Source organism: Nipponia nippon, unplaced genomic scaffold, assembly GCF_047370975.1.
Source record: "Nipponia nippon isolate SJK-2023a ecotype South Korea unplaced genomic scaffold, ASM4737097v1 scaffold_5, whole genome shotgun sequence".
Classification (NCBI taxonomy): Eukaryota; Metazoa; Chordata; class Aves; order Pelecaniformes; family Threskiornithidae; genus Nipponia; species Nipponia nippon.
The window spans coordinates 1518658-1546607 of record NW_028262369.1 but is presented as its reverse complement, the minus strand read 5'-3'; the positions used below and the strand labels follow the sequence as shown (position 1 = coordinate 1546607).

The 27950-nt window shown below is 48.9% G+C and overlaps 1 protein-coding gene across 6 annotated transcripts in view; it reads left to right on the top strand.

Moving 5' to 3' along the window:
* Positions 1-21902, top strand: part of SEC14L5 (SEC14 like lipid binding 5) — a 46098-nt gene extending 24196 nt beyond the window's left edge. For 5 of the 6 annotated variants that reach the window (XM_087730405.1, XM_087730401.1, XM_087730400.1 and 2 more), the window contains exons 3-16: positions 938-1087; positions 1209-1340; positions 3283-3411; positions 4088-4307; positions 6135-6247; positions 11548-11737; positions 12081-12169; positions 13298-13368; positions 14003-14174; positions 15335-15469; positions 15877-16014; positions 16815-17060; positions 17472-17650; positions 19778-20078. In XM_087730405.1, coding sequence (XP_087586531.1) covers positions 938-1087; positions 1209-1340; positions 3283-3411; positions 4088-4307; positions 6135-6247; positions 11548-11737; positions 12081-12169; positions 13298-13368; positions 14003-14174; positions 15335-15469; positions 15877-16014; positions 16815-17060; positions 17472-17650; positions 19778-19883 — 2070 coding nt within the window. In that variant the 3' untranslated portion in view covers positions 19884-20078. Of the gene's footprint in view, positions 1-937; positions 1088-1208; positions 1341-3282; positions 3412-4087; positions 4308-6134; positions 6248-11547; positions 11738-12080; positions 12170-13297; positions 13369-14002; positions 14175-15334; positions 15470-15876; positions 16015-16814; positions 17061-17471; positions 17651-19777; positions 20079-21825 lie in introns of those variants that run through there. The other variant, XR_015698576.1, reaches the window with a different exon arrangement.
* The last annotated feature ends 6048 nt before the right edge of the window (positions 21903-27950 follow it).

Sequence of the window (27950 nt, the reverse complement as noted above, 5' to 3'; positions counted from 1 at the left end):
TCATCACCAAAATGGTGTAGCGCTCCGAGAGTGCAGTGGGAAAAGCACGGCTTCTCCTCCTGTCACAGCTGTAGTTGAATCCTGGGCTGCTTGTGCTAGCGTTGCTTCAATCACATATTTACAACAGCATCCCAACAAGCAAGGAGGTGTTTTTCAGAAATCCAAGGAAAGCACCCTATCCTGCAAAGGTCTTGCAATAGAATGAGAGATGGAGAAGCTAGGGAAAGAGAAGCAGCAGTAGGTAGCATTTATGCAAGTTAACTTTGTTTGCTGCAAGTGCCGTGGAAAGCTGGATTTTTGCTAGAGCTGATAAAGAAGCTTTGGATAAAAGGCTTTTCAGAGGGATGTGCGTCCATTAAAAGAAGGAAGATTTCAGAACCGGGACAGAATTGTTGTAGAAATGGATAAATCAAGGCAAAGTGAGTAGCCAATAATTGGAGGTCCTACCCCTGATAGTCTAGGACAGCTAGAACTGTTTGACACATCGCATTTTTAAGGCACAGGAGTATTCGGTATTTTTAAATAGCTTCTTCGTACAGGCAATATGTCTGATGAATTTATTAGCTCTGGGTCAAGTCTCTAGCTAGCAAAAATCAGCAGAGCTGTGCTTGCTTTTGCTAGCTAAAGATTAGGTTCCTGATGTTCAAGTCATTATGAGTCCCCTCCCAGTACTCTCTAAAAACAGGCTTTTGTTTCTACTTTGTGTTTGAAAGAAAAGTTCTGTTAAGACACGCTTAGCTTGATGACTGACATGAGCGGACTCTGGCTCTGCTCATAGTTATTTTGCTTTGACTTCAACCCCCGCGTTGGTTCCCCTTTTCTCAGAGGTGAAGGGCATCTCTTTTGTTGGACTCTTGCTGGAAGGGGAATAATTAATTCAGAAAGAGTTAAAGTTGATCTAGTCAGAAGCTGAAATTTGTTTTGTTTTTACTTCCAGGCATATGAAAAGCGCTTTCCTACATGTCCAGAGATCCCGGTCTTCCTGGGAAGTGAAATCCTGCATGAATCCAGGAGTGATGACGGAGCCATACATATCATTGAACGGAGCTGCAAACTGAACGTGGACGCTCCTAGGCTGCTGAAGAAGGCAAGGGGAACCCGGGGGGCAGAGTCCTGGATTTTGTTGGCTGGCTCAGATAGATAAAGGCACCTAAAGTTACTCTTTCTCCCTTTTTTTGCCCCTCCTTTTGGTTCTTCATCCTTCTCAGATTGCAGGGGTAGAGTATGTTTTCTTCATCCAGAAAAACACGGTGAACTGGAAAGAGCGAACTCTCCGCATTGAAGCCCACAATGAGACTTTTGCCAACCGTGTGGTCGTCCTCGAGACATGTAGCTACTCAGTAAGTGCCTTGTTTCTACTTGTCTGTGAAGGAAGTGTTGAAAGTCATGTGCTAACATACAGGGCGAAGCTGCTTGAACGAATTTGAACACTGGACTGTCACGTAATGTAAGCTCTTAGGCTGGAAGGCCACTGGGTCTTAGGGTGTGGGCTTTTTCCAGTGCTTTCGTAGGGCTTGAGAAACACTTTTAGGTTGATTGTCATTCTCCGATTGGAGTGTTAGGCCCTAGGGCGAGAGTAAGAAAACACGGTTGGTGCTCCAGAACTGACGATGTTCCTTGAGTTTCTTTTCGATTGAAATTCAAGTTAATAAAAGCACCTGGAGCTTGGGCGTGTATTTAGATCTGGATATTTAGAAGGAAACTCTTAATAACTGTTATGATGAGGGCCAGAGGAAAGTCTGGCAATTAATTTTGCCCACAAATAAGTGCAAGTTTTAGCATTGTGTCATGATCTTCATGCTCTAAATATTTGGAAAAAGGTCTTGAGCCTTATTTGTGGCCTGGGATGTCTCGTTTTGCATCTGTGTCTTCAGCGACAGTGTGGCATTTCATTGTAATTGTGCTATTAGGGCTCAGTCACCATTAAATAGCTTCACCTGTTTCTGGAAGCAATCAGATACCGCTTTTTGTTCCCTAAACAAAAGTCCGGATCCTGTTACTTACCTGCCCTTTTGGCAACTGGACAACAGCTCAGCTTCTTGGGGGTAAGCAAACTGAAAGTAGCTTCTGTTTCAAGCAAGGCAAAGAGTTGAAGAGCTATTAACGTTTTGGATGGCGAGGGGCTTTCCTGAGCCAGAGATCGCTCGGTGGCTACGTGGGGCTTCCTAAAAACTACGGTGAATCAAAATTCCATCATGGTAAAAGGCGCCGACAGGTCCGAAACGCTCCCAGGTCAACTCTGGAATGGCTCAGATGTTGTTGCACTTGCTGATTTTGGCTGTGTCGCCTCCGACTTGTCCCCTTCAGAAGGAAACGTCAGCAGCTGGGCTTTGAGGGGAGCGCTTTTCCTGGAACAGGGTGGAAGCGAGCTGTCTGCATCCTCAAGATGGTTCCCTGCTCTATTTTTACCAGTTCCCTTTTCCCTGCCAGGGTGCTCCGGAAACAGGTTTATTCTCATATTTCCTTTTCTGCAGTGTTCTCTGAAGCAACTTAGAGAAATGTGATCCTGCTCTTGCAGTTACTTAATATCTCCCCTGGGGGGTTTTGTGTCCTTTATAGAGCTCGTATCTTCGTGTGTGGGCTGGAATTTTTTCTTTCCTGTCAGTTTGTGAAGAGCAGCACCTACAGAGAAAAGGCAGAGCCCTCTCAGAAAAGGGTTAAGTTTAAAAGAGGAAAAGGTTATGTAGGTTTTTACCATATGTAGAGTAACCGAGGGGAAATGGCTAGAAAGGAAAAGTGGCTATTGAACTGATGGGGAAAACTGCCGTGTCTCCTGTGTTTTGGGGTAAAGACTGACACTAGTGACTGAGTTTCCTATCCAAAACTAGAAAAAAAACCCTGGTTTGTGATTTTCTTTTTGTAGATGTGTCGGGGTTTTTAATTGCATGTTCTGAGAAGCCATCCCTGCCTTTCTGTAAGGAGATCTTGACGTGATGGTTTCAAGTGGGCAGCCTCACTACTATTTTAGTGCCACTTCTGCTACGAATATTACCGTTCAGGTCTGCGGGGGCAGAGATGGGTTTTAACCTTGATTTCCTTGTGCATGTGAAGAATGCTGGGTTAACCACAAACGTCCATCTGTCCAGTTCATGATGTGCTTCTGTTACTCTGGGAGAATTCAACCGTTAAATGCGGCTCTGTCAGTGCCTCATAGGAGGCCTCTTCTGCCCCCTCACTCTGTAGCTCTGGAGGTTAAATAGCCAGTTTGGTACTGGGGCAAGGGCCCTGCCATAATGTGAACTATCTGCTAGCATCCAACCATCTGTGTATCTTTGGGCGTAGGTTCACCCTGAGAATGAAGAGTGGACTTGCTTTGAACAGTCTGCGTCTCTCGACATCAAGTCGTTTTTTGGCTTTGAAAGCACAGTGGAAAAAATTGCCATGAAGCAGTACACTTCAAACATCAAGCGGGTAAGATGGGCTTCCCTTCGTGCCGTAAAAACAAAAATCAAACGCCTGCTCTCCGTGTGCATCTATTTTCTTTTCTGTAAAATAGACCCACTATAGTTTTATACACTTGCATATGTCTCTGAAATCCCTCAGTAGGGCAAACGAAGAAAAAGCCAGTGTGCAATGAGCAAAAACAATCTGCTCGCTGGAATGCGTCTGTGCAGGGGAGGGAGCAGGCTGTACCAGAGGAGGATCGCAGTGGATGCTGCGGGTGCCAGGCTCCTCAGACACTGAGGACACTGTTCTCGGGCAGGAAGGGCAAGTTCTGGGTACAAATCCGCACCCTGTCCCTCCAATAGCTTGGGGAGAGGTGCTGCCTTTCGGTGGCGTTTTCCCCTGGGCTGCAGAGGAACAGGGCAGCTAACTGATGGTTTGGGAGCAGGGGAATGGGATAAAAGTGTTCTGAAGGTAGCCGCATCCGTGGTGGTGGGATTTGCCTGGCCGGTCTTATAATTCACCATTTGTATGGTGCTTTCATACTGAAATTTTTCCAACGGGGTCATGCAGATGGGAGACAGCTATTTCCCTTCTGTTTATCTCTGACCATTAGTCATCTGTCCTGAGGAGCACTCTTCTGCACCTTGCTGGTTTGGGGGAGATGGGGCTGTTTTTTCCTAATGAGAGTTTTCCCCTTCAGGGTAAGGAAGTGATTGAGCACTATCTGAAGGAGCTGATCTCCCAAGGGATCACGTTCATCCCCCGCTGGACGCCTCCCCCAGCGTGCGGACAGAAGGATGAGCGGACCCCGGCTGTTGGGCACGATGCTGATGACGTACCGCCAGAGTCTGGGGCTCGTGGAGCTACCAAAGAGCAAACTGCCAGCTCCTGCCCGCCGGCCGAGGCTGGCAGCCCTGACGGTATGCACTGTCCAGGCAGCGGCAGCTGCTGGCAATCTGAATGCCTGGAGTAGCACTGACTAATGGCTTTATTTTTAGGTTTTTGGCATGAGGTTTTTCTTCTGGATTGTGGGTGGAGAGGAGGGAAAGTTATTTTCTTTCTTCAAGAAAAACACAAACAATGGAACTTTTTTTTTCCCCAAAACTGAAAAGCCAAGAGAAACTGTGCAGGCAGTATGTTTGTGTTTGAGCTTAGAAAAGAACTTGGTTTTGGTCTGACCTTTTAAGGTATTTTATACCTTAAATTGGAGAAACTTAAAAGTATCTTGAGTACACTATAACTGAATTATAATGAAATATTTTGGCTGTTTCAAAATTAATGTTCTTGGGGATTGGTTTGGATAGGTTTTGCCCCTCTATCAAGCCAAGACAAACTTGCAGAATGTTGCCTAATGCGTTTCTCCCACAAAATGCCTGAATTGGACTTTATCGTTCTGTGTGTTGACCTGACGATATCTTCTAGACTAAATAAAATTCTTCTTTGACAAAAAGAAATAGGGGCCTTTTAATTTAGAACTGTGGTATTAGAAATAGGAGTTGTCATTCCTCAGAATGAAAGACAGCGCTTGTTTTGCTGAGTGTAACTAGGGAAAAAGCTTGGAATTCGGAACTGTCAATGGTTCTGGTCTCACCAGACCTTCTCTGGTAGCTTCTCCGTGTTGGAATCCGTCTGGAAAAAGGAACGAAATCCACAGAGGAGCTGGCTATAGGAAATGTTCATGTGCTTTGAGATTAAAGTTAATCTAAGAGCGGCAGATCCCATCCAGCAGGAGAGTAGCTGTTATTTTTCTCCTTACATTCATGTTTAGGAAGTGATTGCCTTCCCTGGGACTGCTCCCCAGCTTGCTGGCTCTGTGGATTCGGTGGGGGCGTAGCACTTATCCAATATATTTTCTGTACTGTCAGTCAGCAAGAGCATATCCTGTGGGTGTCCAGGCCTTGTTCTGTAGTTAATGGCATCTGCTGAAAAAAAAGTCCCGCCTGATGAAGAGCTAGCTCGGAGGTCCTCCTCCCAGCCCTCCTCCTCCTTGTGGGCCTGCATGCCTCCAGCACAGCTACTGGTCTGTGCTGCTCCCCTTTGGGTACCACGTTCTCCTCGCTGGCCTCTGCCCGTACAAGCCTCAGATGGCACATCTGCCGCTGTCCCTGAATGCTGGCAGACCCAGCCCCCTTGTCCTTTGTCTCGGATCTGCGGGGACCTCGAGCTGCTGGTATGCACAGCGCTTCTCAGGCCAAAAATCTCCCTTGCTGTCAGAAACGGTAGTGCTATTCTCCCTTTCCCTCTGGCGTCCGTAAGCAGAATAACATTTCAGTTTTCAGCTGTCTGCTTTTTAGCCTCTTGTCATAGGAATTGTGTGTGAGATCTTTAGGACACCAGGGGGTTTAAGTGCCCGGGTCTTGGAGTGGTTAATGAGATGAGTGCCAGAGCTCCTGTGTTTTGTTGGGTTGTTTTGTTTTTTGTTATTTGGTTTTTTTTTTTTTTTTAAAAAGCTCCTGCTGGAGCAGTTCAGCATTGAATGAAATATTGGTGAAATATTGGTGTTCTAAGAGACAGGCAGAGGGATCCAGCTTTGATACCTTATGTGCTGTCTGTGTCCTCATGCCCTAATCACCGTGAGAAAATCACTCGCTCGCTTCCCCCAGGCAGCTAAAATGAGGGCTTCTGCGCTCTTCTGGTGTAAATCATAAGTAACCTGATGTGTAGAAATAACTGCACATCTCCTTTCTGGTTATGCCAACTCTCCTCTGAATTGTTCTTTTTTTTTTTTTTTTTCCTCTTTTCTCCAGCTGACAAATTGGATGCTGATTACATCGAGCGATATCTGGGCCAGCTGACTCCAATGCAAGAGAGCTGCTTGATCCGCCTTCGCCAGTGGCTCCAAGAAACGCACAAAGGCAAGGTGGGTAGGTGAGGCAGAGCGCAGCACCCCTTTGCAAGCCTGAGCGCCGTTGTTCGCGTAGCTTGCGTGCCTTCAGCCCCGCAGTAAAACTCAGGGTCATGGACAATTTGTGTGTTGAGTCTCAAGTGTTTTGGCAAGGTTAGGTAAAAGGCCAGGCGTGGAGAACGGTCCGTGTGACCTCGCAGCAGGATCCAGCAGTATCACAGCACCTGCATTGCCCAGTTCAGTCCCGTCAGCATTGACAAGGCCGCTCTGTGGTCCCTGCGCACCGTGCGTTTGCTGCGCAGTTAGAGGAGGCACTGACCGGGGCTCGGTGGCCCAGACTGGCCCATCCGGGCGGGTTGTGTTTCCCAAGCCCTGCAGGGAGGGTGGGAGAAGTGGTGAGCTGCACCGACGGTACCCCCCATCTCTGGGCAGATGCTGCTCTGGTAGCCCCGAGCTCTCAGCCGCTGCGCGTCAGCAGCGTGCGGTGCGCGGTACGTCAGGCAGGCTGTGTAAGCTCGTACAGCCAAGGGCTGAATTCTCCCGAGAATTCATTCTGTTCTTGTTTTAATCTCCTTTATCAAAATGTACTATTTCAAAACCACACAGGATTCGGGAAGTGGAGACAGTCTCACCTTAAGCTGTGAGGTACCTTGTGTAAGCCTCCAAAATAGAGGGGCTGAGGGCACTAGACTGGGACAAGTACAGCTGGTGCTGGCCAGCTAGCATAGGTAGAAACATGTTTCCCTTTTTAGGGAGTACTTTTAGCAGTACAGGTAGTGCGGACTAGGTGCATCTCCGCTTTGCTGCAGCGTTCAGCAGCTGCTTGGGCTCCTCCTGGTTGAAGGGGAGTCTCTATATCAGGCCCAGGGGGTAAGTGCTATGTGGCTGAGGAAATAAAAGGCCCAGGGCAGCTTGAATGCCTCTAGAGGGATCTAACTCCAGATTTCTGATGGAGAGAGATTGGGTGGGAAGGAAGGAAGGACCAAGGGTAGCAACAGAGTAATTGGGAGGGCTGGGTCGATAGGGAGTGCTTAGGAAGAGGGGAAAACAGAAGGATGGTTGGAGCAAGGGATCTCCCCTGAAAAGAGTACAGCTAGATAAGGTTTCAGTAGTAATAGCTTCCTGGCTTAGAAGCTAACTGCTCAGGCAGTTGCGCAGGGTTAAGAGGTACTCCAAGTTCAGGGGCTTTGGAAGATCTTAATTTTTTATTTTTCTTTTAACTGGCCTTTCCAAAAGAGGCCGCAGTTTGCAAGGAGCTTTGCCGGTACTTTCTGCATGCCTCGCTGTATCTTTCTCTGAGCTGAGAGAGAGCATGTCTCATCTGAGTATAAGGAGTTTAAACGTGATTTTTAAACCCCTGTTTTCTCTTGGAAGAACTAATGTGTATCACCCATGTAGAAATAAAATGCAACAAAGATTTAGTGCTATAGTTCTGTTGTTACGGAACTCGTGAAGAAGTCCCCTTCTGTGTGAGTGTGCACGTGGGTTTTGTTGGTACCTATGAACGCGGATGGAGAACCAGTTACCAGAAAACCGTAGGCTGAAGAGAAGAACAGTATGTGTTGAGGTAGTGTGGGAAAGTCTCCCAGCAGCTGATAAGCTCCGCAGACCAGCAACGCTGTTGAATCTTCAGGAGCTGATAAATTCACAACACCAAACATCTGCCAAATCTGTCCAAGGCTGCTGGTCTATGGTAGCGTCAGCAGGTTGCATAGCTTGGGCCGTGTCCAAGAGCGTGGTGGCTGCTCGATGCAGGTACAGACTGCAGGAATAGATACAGACCCGATGGAACAACGGGCCCCTTGAAGGACCAGCTGAACACCTACCTGCAAGCTGCTGTCATGTCACAGCGAAGCTTTGCCTCCCAGTAAACAGCTGGTAATAACAGATTCACTAATAAAACTCGCTCTACTAAATACTGCTTGTGGTCCACGTCTCCCCCCATCCAACCTCCTGTCAGATAAAAGGGGCTTGACAGCAGGGAGATGCAGAACAGAGCGGGCAGGGGTGAATTCCCAGCTATAGTTACGCTTTGAAGTATAGGACATGAAGCTTTTCAGGTCTGCAGTGATCTGTCCCCTAAAACAGTGTGGACTTCTGCGTGGTAGGAGATATTTCAGCGATTGGGTATCCAGCTGAAAAGGAGCCCTAGATGAGAGTAAGACAGTGAGACGTTATCCGTGTGCGACCTGCAAGGGCCTGGGTTTCAGGTGGAAGCAGCACTTTCTAAACGTTTGCCCGCTTTGTTCTGTGGGTTGGTTTTTTCCCCCCCCTCCTAGGCAGAGGCTGGGGAATGGAGGCTGGAGAAGGTAAAAGTGACAGCACATGAGAAACAACCACCTCTCGGGTGCTTGGAGCTCTGTGAGCGTCTGCAAGCCCTTGTGCTTCCCGACAGCCGCCTGCTGCGTGCTGGTACCTTGGCAGGGCAGAGGCGATTGCTGGGCGCTCTTAGCGACCGCTGGGACCTGCCTCGGACCCTCGGCGTGGGCTTGGTCAGCCCCGTTCCCCGCACGGTCTTGAACAAGTAGGAAGGATGGTGCTGGCTATTGAAACTTCATCCCAAACGCCCTTACTACTTGCCTGTTTGCTGCTCGGTTGCCTGTCAGAGTAATATAAAATCAGGAACTTGTCCTACATGACTTGAGTTTTCTCTGGAGCGGCCGTGACCTGGCTGTGACAATCTGTTCTTTTAATCCGGAGCAGGGATGTCCTTATTCCTCTGTCAAAAAATATCTGTAGATCTCCTGTTTCTTGGAAACTGTCCTCTTCATCCTATTTTACTATCCTTCCGAAACAGACATTATTCTTTCTAATCACATTTATCATTGCTTTAAAAAAACCTTCAAACTATGTTAAAATTGCAGATAGTTAAAGCTGGTAATCCATGGCTTTGCACCATGTAGAACAGTACATGTAGTTTCACTAATAAATGAAAAAAGAGGCTGAAATTAAAACTGCATTTTCTTGCATATGGCAGTCACTGCTTTGGCTGGACAAGGATAATGATGAGACCAGTTCCCCTCGGGGTGGAGTAAATCCCCTTAGAGCTCCCCGCCTTTGGTCCAGACAGAAGCGCTGAACTTGCCCCTTACCTGCAGCGATGTACGGTGTAGGTTTAAAACATTAAAAGTAGGAAAAAACCTTCTAACAGCCATCCGCTCTCCTGCAGCGTAGAGGAGAGCCAGGGGCTGTGGTGGGTGGTGTGGGTTTGGTCTGTTGTCTGGTGAACAGCAGCTTCCTCCGGGCAGCAGGAACGCAAATGTAAAGCAGCTGATGAACACTCTGCTGTCCTTAATCTTGCTCCGCTGCAGAAAATTTTGGTGGCGTTCTTCTAACTACATCGGAGATCCTGTTCGGGAAGGCTGCCCTTTTGCTTTCTGTGGCATGCAAATGCGGTATTTGCAAAGCGTTCGAACAGCGTTCATCTCCCAGCTCCTCTTCAGGTGCTTTTAGGCTTGGCTTTAGGCTGCCTGAACTCTTTCTTTACGTGGAATCAATTCTTAATATCTCTTGCAGCTTCATAGCAGCTGGTGAATCTGAGATTGCCCCCAGCCTGACGCTGCTGGCGGCTTTGCTTTCTTCCCTGCTTTCTGTTTTTGTGAGCATGTCAGCGAACAAACAAAAGAGCTTTGACTCCCGAACATGTGCTTTTTTTTGCCTTACAGCAGGGCTCAGATTGCTCGCGTTGTGCTCAGCGCAGTACAGATACTCTGGAGGAGACTATCCCTGCTCGACAGGACTTGGATTTTTAATGGAAACTTGATGTAGCAAATGAGGTCGAAGCCTTTGGGGGAGCTGGGGTGAAGGGACTGAGAAATCCACGGCATACGCAGCTGTAATCCAGTTGTTTGGGCAACAAAGAGACTTCTAGTCAAATTTGGCACTTCTGTGGAATCTGTCAGGGTTATTGCCAATTCCTGTTTAGGAATTACTGGCAATTTCGCTTTGATTTTCAGCAAAAGGGAACATAGGAGATTTGGGAGGAGGTTGGAATAAGCCACTCTGCAGACTTGGTTTGGGAAGGCTTTTGTACTAGCATCCTGACAGCAAGCGTTGGGATGAGCACGAGAGAGAGGAGAAGGGTACGTTGCAGTTTTGGTTGATGTGTTTGTTTTGGCAAGAGCGAGCGTGACGTGGTGGGGCGGGGGAGGCTGTGGCAGAGCTCGGAAGCTTTCCTGTTCAGACACCACCAGGGAAGCACGGTCAACAGCAACGCAGAAGGAGGCCCTGCCCGAGAGCTGAAACAGGTGCTAGTCAGTCACACAAGGCCTGTACAGTCGCCATCCCCCTCCAAACAGCACCTGCTTAACTTGCTTAATGTGTTACCTAGGGATGCTTTCCATCCTTTGCTAATTTGTCCTGCGGGGAGGTAAGCTTGCAGCTCTCTTCCTTTCAGTATTTTCTTTGTCCTTGTGGCTAGGTAGCTGAGGGAAGCCTTAGCCAGGCAAGAGTTTGCTGGGGCTTCTGGCCGTTGGATCAGTGCAAGGCTTCTCACAGACCGTGCCTGTGCACGCGTGGTGCTCGGATAAACATCAAACCCGTATCGCTCAACGGGGCGTGAGCCGGTCGCTCCTTTTGGGCTCCTAGCACCAGCTGCTGCATTCAGCTGGATTAGTTAAGGAGGGAGGGAGAAGGAATGCAGCTTTAATATCTCTTGTCTTAGTTTGAAGAGATTGAAAACTGTGCATGTTCTGCAGGTGTCCTGGTTTCAGCTGGGATCGAGTTAATTTTCTTCCCAGTAGCTGGTACAGTGCTGTGGTTTGGATTTAGGATGGGAATAAGGTTGATCACACACTGATGGTTTAGCAGTGCTTACAGCAGTCAAGGCCTTTCCAGCTTCCCCTGCTCTGCCCGTGCACAAGGAGCTGGGAGGGGACAGGGCCAGGCCGGCTGGCCCAGACTGGCCCAAGGGCTAGTCCATACCCTATGGCAGCATGCCCAGTATAGAAACTGGGGGAGTTGGCCGGGGGGCAGCGATCGCTGCTCGGGGACGGGCTGGGCATCGGTCGGCGGGTGGTGAGCAATTGTGTCATGTATCGCTTGTTTTGTATATTCTATTATTATTATTGTTATTGTTATTATTATTATTATTATTATTTTCTCTTCCTCTGCTGTCCTCTTAAACTGTCTCTATCTCAACCCATGGGTTTTACTTTTTCCAGACTCTCTCCCCCATCCCACTGCAGGGGGGAGGGCGAGCGAGCGGCTGGGTGGTGCTTCATTGCCAGCTGGGGCTAACCCGCGACAGCAGGCTGTATGGCACAGCGGTACAGGTAATGTACTGGTCCTGATCCTCGGACTCTGTCTTCTCTCAGATCCCCAAAGATGAACATATCCTTCGATTTCTGCGGGCTCGTGACTTCAACATTGACAAAGCTCGAGAAATGCTGTGTCAGTCGCTGTCCTGGCGAAAGCAGTACCAGGTGGATTACATCCTACAGTCCTGGCGGCCCCCCGCCCTCTTGGAGGAATACTACACCGGAGGATGGCATTATCAAGACAAAGGTTAGAAGCTGCCCCTTACATCGATACTACAGCACGGTTTGCATTGTAGGACTTCATAAGTAACCTGGGATTTGTGGAGAAAGTCGTATAGACACTTTAAACATTAACAAAGCAGTTCAACGCCTGTAAATAGCCACTCTGGCTTGCTGTAATTTTGTTATTTTCTCTGCACAGATCAGGCAGACTAGAGCTAGCGCAAAGCAGCAGCTCTTTGATAAGGTTGCATTTGGATATGATTTTTATCCTTTTCAAATATTCAATGTCGCTTTTATAAAAGGCCCTAGAGCGATAGCCTGGGAGACTGTCTTTAAACCCTCTTTAAACCTGTACGTTTGTTTTGAAGATGGACGCCCACTCTACATCCTTCGTCTTGGCCAGATGGACACAAAAGGTTTGGTGAAAGCTCTGGGAGAGGAATCGCTGCTGCGACACGTAAGCTGTACTTATATTTCTCACCTGAGGAACTCCACTTCCCTTGGGGTGTTTAGAAGGCTTGTTATGGCGCAGCAGGCATCAGCCTGCCTGACGCAATTCCTGTGTTTCGTGGCTGGCAACTCAAAGTTGGCTTAGCGACGTTGGCATATGGCACAGCTCCTCTGTCTTCCTGCAGAGACAGAAGTGAAGCTTTTGTAATCATAGAATCACAGAATCGTTAAGGTTGGAAAAGACCCTGAAGATCATCGAGTCCAACCGTTAACCCAGCACTGCCAAGCCCACCACTAACCCATGTCCCTCAGCACCACATCTCCCCAGCTTTTAAATCCCCCCAGGGGTGGGGACTCAGCCCCTGCCCTGGGCAGCCTGGGCCAGGGCCTGACAGCCCTTTGGGGGAAGAAGTTTTTCCTAATACCCAACCCAAACCTGCCCTGGCGCAGCTTGAGGCCGTTCCCTCTCGTCCCATCGCTTGTTCCTGGGGAGAAGAGACCGACCCCCCCGGCTCCAGCCTCCTTTCAGGCAGTTGCAGAGAGCGATGAGGGCTCCCCTCAGCCTCCTCTTCCTCCAGGCTGAGCCCCCCCAGCTCCCCCAGCCGCTCCTCCCCAGCCTTGGGCTCCAGCCCCTGCCCCAGCCTCGCTGCCCTGCTCTGGCCACGCTCCAGCCCCTCCATGGCCGCCTTGGGGTGAGGGGCCCAGCGCTGAGCACAGCATTCGAGGGGCGGCCTCACCAGTGCCCAGTGCAGGGGCACCATCACCTCCCTGCTCCTGCTGGCCACAGTATTCCTGATACAAATGATAAGAATGGGCCAGAAAGACATTTTCTGATAACTTGCAGTTTAGCTGTAAGCTTTCCATGGCCCTTTCACGCAGCTCAGCTAATAACATTTGATCTCGAGACTCTTAGATTTCATTTTAGATTTTCAGTTTCTGCACGTTTTATGGTCAGCACAACTTTTCAGTAGTGAAGCCTTTTTTTTCTTCCTCTCTTATTTTCTGTTTTGCACACTGCAAGTTCTCAAACTGGTATACTTCTGGGTTCTGTGGTTTTTGAAATAAGATCTCTGGGCCATCCTGGGTTCTCAGTCGCCCTCAGGCCAATCCTAGTCTGTACTGTCTTTGATTTCAGGTTCTGTCAATTAACGAGGAAGGACAGAAGAGATGTGAGGAAAATACCAACGTCTTTGGCCGCCCCATCACGTTAGTATAGTTAGTTTTCTTGTAGCCTTACAGAGTTTGAACTGAGATGGTGAGAAGAATGCTTCTGTGAAGGTTTTAGATGATGTCCTTGGGGTTAAACTGCAGGCAGCAGCGTGTCTCTGTTACGGGCTGTTCCTGGGCTTGGGGTACCATATATAGTGGACTGAAATGCAGTTAAATTCTATGGCTTGATATGAAAGCAAGACTTGGTCCTTTCTTACATCTTCTTATGTTCCATTTCAGATGAATTTAATCTTGCAATCTTGGTGATTTTAATTCAGGTCCTTGAAATTCTCTTCATTTTTTTTATATGCAGGGAACTGTCTGCCAGGTTCCACTTCCATTTAAAATGCATTTTGGAATTATTTTTAGCAATAGGCCTGCATACCTTCACCCTCTTCCGCGCCGACAGCACATGTTCTTGCCTTCGGGGTTACCTGAAAGCTCGACTGGATTCAGGCTGTCTGCTGCCTGCGTGGAGATCTGCATTTTATTGGAACTGCTGGTCTCCCTTGTCAGCCTCACTAGATCCTGTACAGGCTATGGTGCTACTGAAAATACCTTGTGGATCATAAACTGAGCAGCCACTGTGCAATGAAGTTCTGACAGGTCTTTTTCTGCGTGTTTATTTTAGATCCTGGACATGTCTGGTGGATTTGGAAGGGCTAAATATGCGGCATCTCTGGCGGCCTGGAGTTAAGGCTCTGCTTCGGATAATTGAGGTTGTAGAGGACAACTACCCTGAGACTCTGGGGAGACTACTGATAGTGCGAGCACCCAGGGTTTTTCCTGTGCTCTGGACTCTGGTGCGTGAAATCTGGACTGCAGGATCATAAGCACTTGTGCATGTACAAATAGCTAAATCATCCAGTCATAGAATCACAGAATCGTTAATGTTGGAAAAGACCCTTAAGATCATCGAGTCCAACCGTTAACCCAGCACTGCCAAGCCCACCACTAACCCATGTCCCTCAGCACCACATCTCCCCGGCTTTTAAATCCTCCCAGGGATGGGGACTCAGCCCCTGCCCTGGGCAGCCTGGGCCAGGGCCTGACAGCCCTTTGGGGGAAGGAGTTTTTCCTAATACCCAACCCAAACCTGCCCTGGCGCAGCTTGAGGCCGTTCCCTCTCGTCCCATCGCTTGTTCCTGGGGAGAAGAGACCGACCCCCCCGGCTCCAGCCTCCTTTCAGGCAGTTGCAGAGAGCGATGAGGGCTCCCCTCAGCCTCCTCTTCTCCAGGCTGAGCCCCCCCAGCTCCCCCAGCCGCTCCTCCCCAGCCTTGGGCTCCAGCCCCTGCCCCAGCCTCGCTGCCCTGTTCTGGACACACACTGCCCTTCTCTGACACACAGTCAGTGTAAGTTCTGCTTGTTTCAAGAGCTAGGGAGGGAAAAGCTTCCAGGTAACTTGTGGCTGAACTCCTGAAGAGGCCACAGCATTGCTGTAGAGAAGCCATAGCGTGCCTGCAGCTCATTTCCTTCTAGTGGCTGTCGTCCACCAAAGCAGGCCAGGCTGTCGGACCTAGACTGCAAATCCTCACGCAGCAGTGGCAGCCCAAGCTTGGTGGGTTTTTCTGTTGATGGGAAAAGACAAATGTTTTTTTTAATCTCATGCTGGAGGGCAGTGAAGAGTAATAAATCTGGTTCTGCCTGGTGCTGCTGACTGTTCTGGCAGTAAGAACATGCTTGTTAAATTTCTTGTGAGGTTTATATGCGGTGCAGTGACTGAAAACTTATTTTACGTGAAGTAGAAAGTGTTGTGAGATGACGATATAGGGCACTTCGCATTTGTCGCCCCTTGCTTTGGGGAAGTGCTTCAGAGCTGCGAAGCTCTGTGCTACTGCTGGTCTGCATTCCTGCCGACGAGGCCTCCCAGTCTAGAGCCTAAAGCATCCATGTACGATGGTATGAACGTTGTCTGTAACTTCACTCAGTGACTGCGATGTCTTCTGTCCACTTTTTGTTTCAGGTCAGTCCCTTTATCAATGAGAACACAAGGCAGAAGTTCCTCATTTACAGTGGGAATAACTACCAGGGTCCGGGAGGGCTGGTAGACTACGTGGACAAGGACGTGATCCCAGACTTCCTGGGAGGAGACTGCATGGTGAGTTTTCCTTCCCCTTGGGCAGGTGGAATCTGCAGTGCGCAAGCTCCCTCCATTCCCTCCTCCTCAACGCCCTGGCCTTCCGCTCCCTTCTGAAAGACGGTTAAACCTCTGTTCTGGCTGGGATACCGCTGCTCTGAGCACGGTGCTGTTAATTTGCACCCAGGAGACTTCACCCCGAAGTGGCGGTGCAGCCCTGGAGAAGGGGGTTGGAGGTCGGCTCTCTAAATGGAGCTTAGATAAATTGTCATAGCTCAAGTAGACTTAGTCCCACGGTGAAATCTTATGCCAGCTGAGGGTGTCGTCCTCTGCGTCTGACAGCAGGCAAGTGTTCGTGGTACAGGTGACTTGATGCTTTACCACTAGATGAGGATGACCGCTCATATTTGTTTGTCTGCCTCTTCCAGTGTACCGTCCCAGAAGGGGGACTTGTTCCCAAGTCCCTTTATCAAACAGAAGAAGAGCCAGAGAACTCGGATCACATCCGCTTATGGACAGAAACTATCTATCATTCTGCGAGCGTCCTCAAAGGAGCTCCCCACGAGGTACAAACCAGAACTTCGTAAGGCTGAAGGAGGCGCTGAACTGGTTTCAGTGATGTGGTCCTTGGGTTAAGGCTGACTGGAACAAGAAAGGGCTCCCAAAGCGTGAGCACAAGATGGTTCAGCAGCAGTGTGCCTTTCTTGGGAAGGCTAACGCTAGCTGGAAATGTGGAAACAAAGAACTGCAATTTGAGAATTGGTGTCTCTTGTCTCTACTATGGGCTGATCTTCTGGACCTCCTCCTTGAGGAAATAAAGCTCCCTCAGTTTCCCTTCCGATAGTACAGCTTCCATTTTCAGTGGCGTAGTTAGGACAGTACAGCGATGGTGGTGCTAGAAGGAGGTATGTACTGGGAACATCCTGACGGGAGTCATCAGAAAAGAGAATGTCCCAAAAAGGAGCACTTGGATGTCAAAGCAGCCTACCAGCCTCACTGATGACAAGTAACTCTGCTTAGACTCCTGACGAAGCAGCCGTGGCTGTTGGAGTTCATAGCCACTCAGAAGGTGCTCTTTGCTGTGTCCTGAACGCTTCGCTCGGTTCCGCTGAGGTTTTCCTGGAACTAGCAGATGATGCACAGGCAACTCTGATAGAGGGGGGAGAGGGGGTAAAAATGCCTGAGCAGAGCTACTGGGGTGGAAGAGTGGCAATGGAAATCAGTCTATGTCCTCCTCAGGAATCAAGACCAATAGCTTCACTGAAGGATTCTAGAGAAAAGCGTGTTTGTAGAGTGGGGAGGAAGATGCTGGCTGCCATCGGAAGACCTGACTCTTTACAATGTGCTTGTTCTGTTCCCTTCTTAGATAGTGGTGGAGATTTTGGAAGGGGAATCCGTCATCACCTGGGACTTTGACATCCTGAAGGGCGATGTGGTGTTCAGCCTCTTTCACTCCAAACGAGCTCCTGAAACAAGTCATAAAGAAGCCACGTTACCAAGTACCTCTGCTGCTGGGGACAATATGCAGCTAATTGATAAGACGTGGGTCCTTGGGGTGGATTACAGCCGTATGGAATCTCCGCTGGTTTGCCGGGAAGGAGAGAGCATCCAGGTCAGATGTGTTTGGGTCCTGGAGGGGATCCTGCTGTCCTAGCAAACTCCAAAATGATCCGGTGGTGGGGAGGGGAAGGAATTGATGGCATGGAAAATCACGTAGTGCTTGGAAATAGTCGCTGTGGCCATCGTTCTCTGGATTCCCTGTGAAAGTGGCTGCTATTGATGTCCTAATTTAGACTGCGCCATTGGCAAAAGATTCTATAATCCATGATGATAAGTTAATTGAAAAGAACCTTTTTTTTTTTAATAGCATTACAGGGGCATGTGGCTCGGGCATGTAAAATAAGTGAATGATATATGCTCCCCAAGTAGTCAGCTCAATCGTTTCTTTTTGACTTTGCCAAGTCATTCATCTATTTCTTCAGACGCTTGGTGGTCACTTGTTGGCACTCTCGTTCTCTCCCAGGGATCTCATGTGACTCGCTGGCCTGGCTTTTACATTCTCCAGTGGAAAATGCATGGCCCTCTGCCTTGTTCTGGCACAAGCCTCCCTCGGGTGGATGATGTTCTTGCCTCTCTGCAAGTTTCCAGTCACAAGTGCAAGCTTATATACTACTACGAGGTGCTTGCATCCAAGGACTTCAGGTAGGAGATCTACTGGGGATACAGGCGTGGGGAGGAGCGGCTGGGAGCTGCCTGGCAAAAAAGGACCTGGGGGTGTTGATCGACAGCCGCCTGAACATGAGCCAGCAGTGTGCCCAGGTGGCCAAGAGGGCCAGTGGCATCCTGGCTTGTATCAGGAATGGTGTGGCCAGCAGGAGCAGGGAGGTGATGGTGCCCCTGCGCTGGGCACTGGTGAGGCCACCCCTCGAATGCTGTGCTCAGCGCTGGGCCCCTCACCCCAAGGCGGCCATGGAGGGGCTGGAGCGTGGCCAGAGCAGGGCAGCGAGGCTGGGGCAGGGGCTGGAGCCCAAGGCTGGGGAGGAGCGGCTGGGGGAGCTGGGGGGGCTCAGCCTGGAGAAGAGGAGGCTGAGGGGAGCCCTCATCGCTCTCGGCAACTGCCTGAAAGGAGGCTGGAGCCGGGGGGGTCGGTCTCTTCTCCCCAGGAACAAGCGATGGGACGAGAGGGAACGGCCTCAAGCTGCGCCAGGGCAGGTTTGGGTTGGATGTTAGGGAAAACTTCTTCCCGGAGAGAGCGGTCAGGCCCTGGCCCAGGCTGCCCAGGGCAGGGGCTGAGTCCCCACCCCTGGGGGGATTTAAAAGCCGGGGAGATGTGGTGCTGAGGGACATGGGTTAGTGGTGGGCTTGGCAGTGCTGGGTTAACGGCTGGACTCGATGATCTTCAGGGTCTTTTCCAACCTTAACGATTCTGTGATTCTGTGATTTGCTATGCAACTTGCAATAGAGAAGCCGAATGAGAGGAGTGAGTGTGAGCTGAACAGCCAGATAGCAGTGACCTCCTCAGGGTTTGCGTTTCGTGGATGATAAGTTAGATGGACAAAAACTTGGTGGCATTTTGTGCAAAGAATCCCCTGCAGCGCTGTAGGTAATAAGGGACCCCTCGGCTCTGTGTCCACCAGGGGAATTTGTGCTTCAGTTCTTGCTTACAGCCCCCTGAAGAGGGGAGGCTTTTGACTGAGGAGTTTTTTGATCTTAGTTGGGAACATTTTGAAAAGTTACTTTTGGAGTAACTTAACAAATATCAGCTGGGCTATTTCATAAATATTTCATTTGGCACCTGATAAGGATGTCAGTCGTGACTTGGAGAGCGCTTTCTGAATAGGTGAATACATCAACCTTGGCAGGATTTGTCTAGCCTCCTTTAAGGCAAAAAGTACTTCTTGAATCCCCCAGTAATTTGAATTCTTTGCAAGTACTTGACCTTTCCCTGGGAGCTGGAGGACGTGTTAGGTAGACCAGACTTGCAGATGGGCAGGTGGCGACCTCGCGAACGTGACCTGGCCAGATGCTGTGGAGTCAGAGCAGCAGCAGATTCCTCGCTCCGATCGTTCGAACCCGTTCCTCGTGGCTCTACCTGCGTAAAACGTGTCAGAGCAGTAGGCAGTCGCAGCTACGGTGAACGGGGTCTGCCTTGGCAGCAGGAGCAGAAGACCCGGCTGGACGTGCTGAAGCTGGGACTCCGGTGCTCAGCAGGCTGGAGCGCTCGCGTTAGCCGCGGCGTTCGCTGAGCTACGCGGCGTGCGGAGCGCCCTGCTGTTGGCCTTCTGCTCAGGGGCAGAACGCAGCCCCGCAGGGGCTCCAGCTGTGTCCCGCCCCCAGAATAACTGCAAGAGGCAGGGTGTAATAGCTGTAGCTAAGGAAAAAGATGTCTGTGACAAATTAGTTTTTCATCGTGACGCGAAGGAACCCTGAGATTCTTGGAAACAAAGTTAAAATGATGGGATTTTATTATTATTAATAATAAATATTAATAATAATAAATATTATGTATTAATAGTATATATTTTATTTATTTTATATATTTTATTTTATATATTTTATTTTATATATTTTATTTTATATATTTTATTTTATATATTTTATTTTATATATTTTATTTTATATATTTTTTATATATTTTATTTTATTATATTTTATTTCATATATTATTAACGTATATTAATATATTAATATTAATATATAGTTTTATTATTAAATGATTTTATTTTAAAAATAAAAAACTTTTGCAAATGTTATAGAGCGTAAGCTGATCTCCTGTCAGATGTATAGAGCTGCCTTCCTCACAAATACCTCTCTCTTGTCCCATCCCAGGGGATCCATGTCAAGCCTGGAATCTTGCAACAGCGGCTTTTCCCAGCTGAGTGGAGCCACGACATCTTCCAGCCAGTCCCAGAGCAGCTCCCATCTTTCTAGATAGCAGGGCCAAGGCCGCGCCGGCAAGGAAAAGTCACTCGGGGCTTCCTGGCCGCCCCGGAGCTGCTCCGTGCGCCCAACCAAAGAGCCCGCGGCGGCCGAGCCTCGAGGCAGTCGCTCCTGTGACCGCAGGTAGCAGCCATTTGGACACAGAGAGGCTTCTGGGAGCTGTTTTAAACATAAAAACTTAGAATTCGGATGGCAGATTTAGATATTTTATATCAGATGCCTACTTCTCAGTAGTCTTTTTCACAAATTGTGGTTTTGGATGAATGTCAGTTTGCATGAATCTGTGTATTACGCGACTTTAAAGGGCTCTTTCCAGTCAGTCCTTTTCCTACGTGTGGTAGAGGAGACTGATGTTGCCTTACCTGTCTGAGCTTAGGACTAGGTTATTCATGTGTAGCAAAACTTCACCTAGTTTTCTGGGTGCCCAGGGTACCACTTACACACCAGAAAGAAAAGCGGGCATTTCAGGTGCAGGGACTTGAAGCAAACTGTAAATACCTTAATACGGAGCGGACGTTTCAGAAATCAGTTCCAGGTCAAACCTAAAACCTCTTCCGATCTGGCAGGATGCTATTAGGAAATGTGTTGGATTTTTTTAACCCACTGAGACACAAAAGTCAGAATGGTTTTCTAGAAAGTACGGGCAGAGAACCTGCCTCCAGTAAGCAGCATCTTTCTTAAAGATAGACTATTTTTCCTTTTTTCCTCAGGTTTACAAGCAATAATGAGTAGATCTGACCCATCTCGTCAAAGCGGATGGGAACTGAATCAAACTATAAAGGGCTAAGAAAAGCAATATTTTATTTCCTGAAGGCACACAATTTTATGGCAGTATTATAGAACTCGCTTCTTTAAAACATGAGCTAACTTGAAGAGAAAACAACAAAAAAAAAAAGCATGTATGTGTTTAAGCACTCACTGAAATGTATTTATTCAAATACTAGCTTATTTTAAATTAATTTTTAACTTATTTATAATTTCAAAAATGACTATTTATTAAATCCAGTCACCTTTTTTAATGGGATGAGCTTTGTTTTAGAAAGGAATAGCTGGTCCCAAGAACTCTTTCTACCGCAGGTCTAATCGCTTGCGATCGCTGGACGTTCTTGCGTGAAGGGCGGTGTGGTACCTAGCACTCGGGGTAAGGGCTGCCTGTCGTCTTCTCCTGCAAGGCGAGGTCAGAGTCCAGCGCTTTTTGGCCTCTAGAGGGATGTTTCTTAAGATTAAGAAGCAAGGATTGAGTTCAGGAGTTGTAAGACGATAGCCCATCTTTGTGACACGCCAAAAATACCAAGTCGGTCCATAATCTCCACTGATCGTTCCCGAGATTAGATGGGTAGCAAAGGTGCTATTGATCCATTGATCAGGTTGGGTAGCGAAGTTGTACGTGTTCTTGTCTAGGTGGCAACAGAGTGAGAACAGGCGTCAAATTTCCAATCGTCCTTAGGCAGCGTTTGCAGCTGGCAGATGTGCAGGACGTGGGATGTGGGCGGATGTCAGCTTCGGGATCCAGCTGTGCTGTGGGAAGGCTCCTCCCCGCCAGCTGGAGGTGGCCTCTGCACAGATCCGCTGCCTGCAGGAGGATGGTGAGGGTGCTGCCCCCGCGATGGTTCGGGTTATCCCAGCCGAGTGGCTCACATCATGTAATACAGCGGATGGGGTCTAAAATGAAGGAGTTCCCAGTTCCCAGCTGGGGAGCAGCACAAACAGTTCTGGCTTGGGCCGGGGGGCAAGCAGAGGTGGTGGTGGAAGTGTGGGCTCTTCCTCCAGCACAGCAATTCGTGTGTCCGTGGCCATGGTGCTCAGTAAAGACTTGGGGTTTCTTTCCCTCTCACCAAGTTTTTATTAAGGTTGATGGAATCTGTGCAGCTAACAACAACGCACATGTACACTAGTTCCTTCTAACCCCGCTTTTTTAATTACTGGTTTTGGAGCAGCAGGCATTGACAAAGGAGAAAAAGAAACCCACTATTTGGAGCAATGGGAGGTGAAGAACTTGATGTGTTTCTGTAAGCTGCTTGGGTTTTTTTAAAGGATCGGAGTCAAGGAAATCACTCTCCCACCTTGCATCTCTCACCGTGAGAGCAGAACAGGTAACGTAGTTACGCAGGCCTCTGGGAACGTTCCGATTTCAGAGTTCCCCAGTTGTTCCGTGGACTTCACCGTTTCTCCCAGATGAAGGAAACTTCTGTCTCTGGCATTTCAGCGTAACGGGAGTCTGATAGAGAGGGAAAAGTACTACCTTTGTTCTGGAAGATCAAGAGTTCCGGAATTAAAAGTGCACGTGTGTATCCCTAATGTAAAATCCTTTACCCATAATTCATTCTGATGCTATTTATCAAACATATACAAAATTATACATGTTCCTTTTCCAGGCTAAGTAAAGGTGGCCCGTCCACCTTGGTAAAGGCCAGTAATTAACGTCTTTTGGCAGGATAGATGACGCGTCATGGTTCCGAGCCCACTGTCGTCCCTACATACTATCGCAACCCTCATGTGTCGCGCTCGCCCTTTTGCCTAAGATTTTGCCACCCTCGGCACTCTCCAGGGAGCCCAGCTCCTGCTTTAGCTAGAGAGAAGGAGTCAGTTTACTTACAGCTCATTAAGTAATACAATTACAATTCATTAATCCATTAAGATCTTAAAGCAGTCCGTGCTCGACTAACAAATATAGGTACAACATCTACTGAAGAAAATAACGTCCGATTCGATAAACAACGAGCGACCTTTTCCTGTCGGGAACTGGAGAGTCCTCATTCTTTCAATAGCTCGTAATTGCCTTGAGACCATTTTCCACGTGCTCCTAATGGAAATCCCATAAATTTAATAGTGTTGGTATTCGTCAGTTCTTGAATTTGATCTTTTAAGTGTTGCTATTTCTTAACTCTCTCTGTTGCTGCATCCGCCAAAGATGTTGATTTACTCTCATACCTAACCGTGATGGCTACTACTAGGGCCTGATCTCCTCTAACGAATACCAAGTCCGGCTTACCTACTTCATTTTGTTCATCTTTCAGCAGCGGCTCCTGGAATACTACCCACTCCTTTTTGGCCTCTTGCGCTAATAATTCACATGGTTATGTCTCTTAATCCTAGCGTCTTGTACTGCTGGGCAGTACCCGATGGTGTGTGAACAGGTCTCATTCTCTGCCTGACAATGTCGGCGTGATTTAATTTGAGTTTCTTGTCTGCCCCTTGCTAAAAATTCTCTTATGGGGTAGACATTAGCTCTCAGCTGTCGCGCTGTGACGAGCTTTCTGCGGGGAATGCCTCTAGAAAATTCTAGCCCGTTGTTACTGATTTTATCCTTCTCAAAGCTGGAAATTCCACAGCCCTGGCATACCAGTGTGGTCCAGTTCACAAATTCCTGTTTTCACCAGTGACAGGGTCTTGGAAAGATAACTTTTGGAGCAGGAATCTCCCATTCCAAGGCTGGTTCCTCACTGCGTATCTCCTCTGATATCACCATAATCGCTCTCGGGTCCCAAATAGATGGAATTTTATCCTTATCTCCTCCACAATCTTTCAAATCCTTTCTCAATGCCTTCCTGCCGAACAACTGCTCTTATTGTCTCATCCGAAGAATGCGCATTTCTGTGTAGTCTTTGAGCCTGTACGCTGGGAATGAAACCAGGGCCTGGTGAGAGCTAAACCTCCATCCCGGGTGCTGGAACACAGGATGGCATCACAGGTACTTGTCGGGAGATGTAACCGTTCCTTGGCGGCTGCTCGAATTGCCAACTCGAGGGTTTCTAGGTACGTAGCTTTCACGTCGGCACAGTCTGCCAGGTAGGTCAGTCGCGGAATGGTGTACCCTTTCCAGGTGTCAGCCTTCTGAAATGGCTTTAATGCAGCCTTCCCAATCCGTTGTAACCAGCCCTTCGCTTTCTCCAGTAGTTCTGGTTTTGATATTCTGGTCCACGGGTCAATACCGAAGCCCAGGTACTTTTCAGAGCTACTGGGCTCGGTCATATTGAGGGATGTGCCGTTCATCATCCATGGAGGACGGTCCTTGATTGTACGTGAGTCTTTCATCGGCTGGATGTAAAAGCCGTGGCACTTCTCCCCTTGCCTCTTGAGGCCGGTTAGTTCGCAGAAGACCTCCAAAATGTCAATATTTTTCTGCATTCCTTCCCATGATCCGCTCAACAGTACCAGGTTGTCTGCGAAAGCCATAACTGTTATATTCTTCGAACAGCGTTGGAAACCACTTCCCTCCTCCTCCAGCTTGCACAGCAGGGGGGCCACAGCGAAGTTAAATAAACCTGGGGACGTTGGAGCCCCCCGATTTATACCAATCCAAATCTCAATGGGATCCGACTGTTCCTTCTTCGAGTCAATACGAGCACTGATGTCGTGATACAAGTTTGTAATCGGGGCAACGATGGGATTGTCCACCCCCTTCTGTTTAAGAGCCGAAATGACGTGAGAATGGCTCACGGTGTCAAAGGCTTTCGCTACATCCGTGAAGGCTCCCCAAGGGGTCGACGTTCCTTTTTGGCATCGTGAATCAGTAGCTGTAATAGTTCCAAATTCTCTGCATGTCCTGATGACTTTATAACCCCCCCTTTGTCGTGGATCAATGCGACGTGCCTTAGTCAACCTTGCTGTTAAAATCCTTGAGAGCAACCTTAAAATGGCTGATCCCATGGTAATTGGCCGCCAATTATTGATGTCATTCTGGCGCTGTGGTAAAGCAGATTTTGATATTAACGCAGTCCGACGTTCTCTTACCATGCCCGGTATAGTACCAGATACCAACCATAGATTGAAAAGCTCCATTAATTGGGTATAGTGGGATCGATCTTAATGAGATCTCTCAACCTAAGCCGGTCCAGTCCTGGCGGCGCGTTCTTACTCATCTCCTCTCCTCAGCTCTGCCGAGGTGTTTGCCTGGCAGTAGAGTTTCAAACTGACTCCCAAAGCATCGAGAGCGAACCCAGCCTCATCCTCCCCATGCTCTTTCAGGATTTCAGCTTCTTGTCGCTCGATTCTTACGTGGTTGGTCACGTCCCGTGGTGGTAACATTCCTGGCTGGTTTGCTCTGGTTAAGAATCTCTTCCATTGCACTGGATTTTTTTTTTTTTTTTTAATTTTAAACTGTGGCATGTGCTGTTCTCCTCCCACTGGTAACAGTTTTGGGTGTTTAATTCTTGTCAGCGAGGCACCTGGAACTTGGCACCAGGTCTCTGAATGAGGCAGGAGGAGATGAATCACAGAACCACAGGAGGCTTTGGGCTGGCAGGGCCCTTTCCAGGCCATCCCCTCCATCCCCCTGCCATGGGCAGGGACAGCTTCAACCACATCAGGGTGCTCAGAGCCCCGTCCAGCCGGGCCTTGAAGGTTTCCAGGGATGGGGCATCTCCCACCGCTCTGGGCAACCCCTGCCACTGCCTCACCACCCTCGGCGTAAACAATTTCTTCCTTATATCCAGCCTGAATCTCCCCTCTTTCAGCTTAAAACCATCCCCCCTTGTCCTGTCGCAGCAGGCCCTGCTAAAAAGCCTGTCCCCCCCTTTCTTGTCGGCCCCCTTTCAGCACGGCAAGGCCGCAGTGAGGTCTCCCCGCAGCCTCCTCCTCTCCAGGCTGAGCAAGGGCTGGGCCCTCGGCGCGCTCCCTCCCGCCGGCTCTGGGGATGTCACCGCCGTCGTTTTTCCTCTTGCTCCGCAGTAGTGCGGCTCTCCTGCCCCACTGAGAGATTGCTGCACCCTCCTGCTTGGGAAGCAGCTTCTGATCCCTCCCTTGTCCACTTTAAGCAAAATCGCCTGGGTTATCCCACCTACCAGTTTACTTAGTGACCAATTTAAATAATCCACTATGGAATTTTTTCCCTTTTTTTCCCTGAACGTTAACGTAACAAGAGAAAGGGGGCAACAGCCTGGATGTTGTGGCTGATGCTGTGCTGTGCTTTTTAAACCTGACTTTGTGAACTGCAGATACAAGAGCAGCAGAATTCTGCTAAAACCCCTTTTCCCCCCTAAAATGACAGCAGCGTGCTTTAGAAAATAAACCACGCTGTCTTCTTCACAGCAACCTCTTGTGAGTTGAGACTGGGAGGAGTTTGGGGCTCTGGCTCCCCGGGAGCCACTCATCTCTCGTAAATCTTGTAAGCCTGAACCTCGGAAAACGGGCTCCAGTTTTGGGTGCTGAGCCAGAGACGCAGCAAGGCCCTCCCCGCGCCCCGGCAGCTGCCCTCGGGCTGTGCGCAGGTAACTATGGCTGGGTACGGAAAAAAGAGCTCCTCGGTAAATTGGGGCTTTCCCCCGTCTCAAATATTCCGTATGCAAAACACAATACCTACCTCAAAGAGCTGTTGCCATGTTTAGCGTGTGATGCGAGAGCTCAAGAGAGAGAGGACGTGATGCTGGAGGTACAAAGTGGTGTGCCATTGTTTACAGTTAAACCCGGCCATATGCGAAACCTCGATTCTTCACCATTTCTGTAGGCTTGCCCCGTCCCGCCATTTACTGGCTTCTGTCCCAGTAGGACTGGGAAAAGCAAACGCGGAGCGCGTCACCAGTGAGCATGCGCTGAAGACGGATGCCAGGCTAGACGCGGGGCAAAGCTGGCGTGCAGTCACCGAGTCACTTTGGCTAAGCGTTTTGATGTCGTTCAGGTTTGAAAAGGGCTTTTTTAACTGCTATGAGCAGAACAGCTCGGCCTTGCGGAGGGACCGAGGGGGACTCTGGCCCGGGACGGTGCAAAAGCAGCAGCGCTGGCTGCTTTACTGCTTCCGCGTGCCGAGGGCTAAGGTGTAAACCGGCGCCCTAAGGTGCTCTCACACCAACCCGGCACCCTAAGGCGCTCTCGCGCGTCAGCGAGGAGGCACTGAGAGCGCCTCTTGCTGTCTCGCAGCTCGCTGCCCTTGCTGCTGGGAGAAGAGCAGGCCTGATTGCCGTGTCCTGAGGGACTTCGGAGCAAGGGCAGTCGCTTTGGCTGTGCAGATGTTTGAATCGCTTCGGTCTTACGGCTGGCCCGTTCGGTTCTATCAGCTCCTTTTCGGTAGCAGGAAAAAACCAAACTTTTAATAAGAATTTATAATCCCAATTTGGTTTATTCATCAAAAGATTTTGAAAATGCCATAGTCCAGTCCTCTTAAATCTGTAATGCTGCAACGCAGAATTCCTGTTAGGAAGCGGCGAGCCCGACTGCCCGCTCAGCTCAGGAGTGAAGCTGCGACGTCCCGACGCAGTAGCTAAGGCCGGTCGTACCGGCGCCGGAGGAACCCCTTATTTCAACATGCATTTTACTAGCTCCCACTTTACTATCTGACGTGTTTATACCGTGAGCCAACCAATGCAAGGAACAGCGCTAGGAGACTCTTACGGACTAAAAATGACAAGCATTTGTCAACGATTCCTGCATGCTGTCAGCTTTAATGTTCTTCCAGCACGTCTGTGGCGATTCTTACACCTGAGCATTTCTCTCTTGGAAGGCTAAACTGGAGTGGTGTGACGTGCATTGGCTTTTGATGACATCCACATCCACTTCCAAGCTATTAGTTACGTATATAAGTTAAATGGGCATTAATTTTTTTTTAGCAAGCACTTGCTCTCTCTCCCTTCCAGCTGTCTTCATTTCTGTGTACTGAAGTCCTGATTTTTCTCAGCCAAAACCCCCCAACCGTTCCCGAAGAGCACGCTAGCGCGACGTGGAGTGCTTTGTAACGTGCTACGGGACGACAGCCGTACCGCGTTACAGCGGCTGTAGGGTCTGGTAGGAGCTGTACGCTTCTGTCTGTTGGAAATAAAAAAAAAAAAGCATCTTCAAAGAACGTGTCTGATTGTTTGCTGCAACCCGTCAAATTGTGGTAAACCTACAGCACGCATGCTTAAAATTTAAGCATGCGTGCTGCTCTTTACCACAGAAACGGAGGTAAGTCTTGCTTGCATTCAGTTATTCCTACTTTTTAACTAAAATGTTCTTTAATGTTTTCCTGTAGAGCCCGCATTTTTCATTTATTTTCATACCACAGCGTAGGCTGGTACACGTCGTCCTGCAATGGAGCTGGTGATTTAAAATAAAAAGGGCCCACCGGGTTCAAATGGCCAACCGAGATTAC